Source organism: Miscanthus floridulus, chromosome 11 (genome assembly GCF_019320115.1).
Source record: "Miscanthus floridulus cultivar M001 chromosome 11, ASM1932011v1, whole genome shotgun sequence".
In the NCBI taxonomy this organism is placed as follows: domain Eukaryota; kingdom Viridiplantae; phylum Streptophyta; class Magnoliopsida; order Poales; family Poaceae; genus Miscanthus; species Miscanthus floridulus.
Window position 1 is genome coordinate 42,462,849 of NC_089590.1, and position 2,179 is coordinate 42,465,027.

The following is a 2,179-nucleotide window of genomic DNA, read 5'->3' on the forward strand; positions in this document are numbered from 1 at the left end:
TGGAGCGTCGCCGTCCGGCCGGAGACCGCTCGCCTCTCGCCGTCGCACTTCCCAGGTGTGTCACTCGTGAATGGTCGCGGCCACGGGCGGGGCGTACGTGCGCGCGTCGACTTCACTCCACGTCTCCACATCGGCGCGAGCTGGTTTTTCAGGCTCATAATACGAATGGCGCTGGACGCCCTCGTCCTCTGATTGCCGATCCGTCTGTTGATAATAATACGTAGCCCCCTTTTGCTACACACACACACAGCGCGATGGATCCCGACGTGACGCGCGGCCAAACTATGCCCGACCTTCGCACGCAGACGCAGGAGTGTAGTTGATAGTCGGTGCTGGGTCGCTCTCCGCGCTCTCAAATCCTGCTGTTTCTTCCCTTTCAATTCAACGAGTCGTTTAATTGTACGGGCCTTAGGAAACGGCCAGCCGGCACACGTACGTACCTGCTTCTATCTCGTGCTCGGAACTGCCGTCTCGTCCGTAAGGGGACATGGCCATGTTACGCACAGCTCAATGGAACGCACAAAATAATAAAGGGGAGACGATATCGTATCGAGTACAGTAACGACTAGTGGGATCAATTGCACACTTGATTGAGTGCAAATTTACTCATATGGTACGCACTTCAAATTTTGAGATTTTGGGTGTGCGCATAAAAAAATTAAATATGGTAATATAGCAAATCTATGACACATGTATAGATAGAGTAGCTTATTAACTTATTCTGCACAGGTTCGGAAAGGGAAAATATATAACAACATCATTTGCTACAAGAAGATTACTTGCTCGATAGCTACTACGCGTAATCGCGAGCGACGTTGATCCTCATCGTACGTACTAGCTAGTAGTACGAACGCCGGCCCGCCCGCCCGCCCGCCGTCGTCGTCACAACTTCACACGTCGACAGTGCAGTCAGCCGGGTGCGTGAACTTGAGCGAGACGGTGGTGTTGACGCCAGCGGGGACCCCGACCCCCGACGCGGCGCTGGCGGCGAACGCGCCGCCGGCGAAGGCGCTGCCGCTGGTGGCGAGCATCGCGGGGCAGTTGACGAAGAGGTGGTAGCCGCCGGAGACCCAGCTGCCGACCTTCCACTTGACGCTGCCCTCCACCTTGACGTGGAGCAGCACGTAGCCCGCCGCGATGTCCTGCTTCATGGCGTCCGCCACGTACTGCGCCACGGGCACGGCGTCGCCCGACATCACGGGGGACCACACCGACACGTCCTTGTGGCCCTGGTAGATCGACGGCATCGACACCGGCACCGTCACCGGCTCGTCGCGGTACGTCGTGAACGCGTCCAGCGTCTTGTAGTACACGCCCACACGGTCGTTCGGGTTCCGCGACGCGATCGTCACCTGCGTCGTCGTCGTGGCGCCGGCCGCGCCGGCAGCCCGGCAGGTACCGTGCGTTAGTTCGTCCTCCGGCCGTCACGAAATCGGCCGGGGGTGGCCAAATGCATGCATCAGACTAGCTAGCTAACACGCTGTGCGTACCTGGAGGTCGAGGGAGAGCGTCGGGTCGCTGAGGTCGATGGACCGGAGCTGCACGTCCTGGAGGTAGAAGGACGGCTTGGAGGGGTGCAGCGCCAGGTAGATGACGAGCACGATGAAGCCGACCACGGCGAAGAGCGTGAGGATGCAGGCGGCGATGGCGCCGCAGCAGCGGCGGAGGATCCAGTCGCGGTGGTGCTTCTCCTTGCCCATGGCGAGACGAGAACGACGACCTGCTGTCCTGCTGCAGTGCTGGACTGGGACTGGAAACTCAGTTGGCTGGCTGCCTTGCTACTAGCGAGCCTAGGACTGTGCGCGCATGTGGGCAGTGGGAAGCTAAAGTGTGGCGCGAGTGGGGGTGGCCTTTTAATTACTCCAGCAGTGGGAAGCTAAACTAGTAGAAGAGGACGTATGGTGAGGTGCGCGTTTTAAAAAGGGGCTTTTGTTTTGGGCTTACAGGGCAGGGGATGGACGAAAGGTACAGCTCAACCATCGAAGATTCTTCTGCTTCTTCCCCGGCCCCTCTGAGCATGGAGGTTGCCTATCGGCTAGTGCATCTGCTCTGAGATCCGTGCTGGGGCGGTGGTTAGCCCTGTCCGGTGAGTCGACCACTGCTGCTGCTTGAGCTTTCACTCCACCTTCGGTTGGTCAACCGAACTGGGGACGATTCTTGCATCGAGACCCTTTTTGCA

At 58.8% G+C, this 2,179-nt stretch overlaps 1 protein-coding gene across 1 annotated transcript; it reads right to left on the minus strand.

Annotated features, from left to right (window-relative positions):
* Positions 1 to 644: 644 nt before the first annotated feature.
* Positions 645 to 1,882, minus strand: LOC136493011 (NDR1/HIN1-like protein 1). The gene is made up of 2 exons (XM_066489039.1): positions 1,491 to 1,882; positions 645 to 1,352 (listed from the first exon to the last, which is right to left on the minus strand). Exons 1-2 carry the CDS (start codon positions 1,698 to 1,700, stop codon positions 891 to 893), a joined length of 672 nt encoding a protein of 223 aa, XP_066345136.1. The 5' UTR covers positions 1,701 to 1,882; the 3' UTR covers positions 645 to 890.
* Positions 1,883 to 2,179: the final 297 nt, after the last annotated feature.

Coding starts and splice junctions, on each gene's coding strand:
- LOC136493011 (XM_066489039.1), bottom strand. CDS start 1,700: ATGGGCAAGGAGAAGCACCACCGCGACTGGATCCTCCGCCGCTGCTGC. Junction 1,353..1,490: donor CGCTCTCCCTCGACCTCCAG/GTACGCACAGCG, acceptor ACGACGACGCAG/GTGACGATCGCGTCGCGGAA.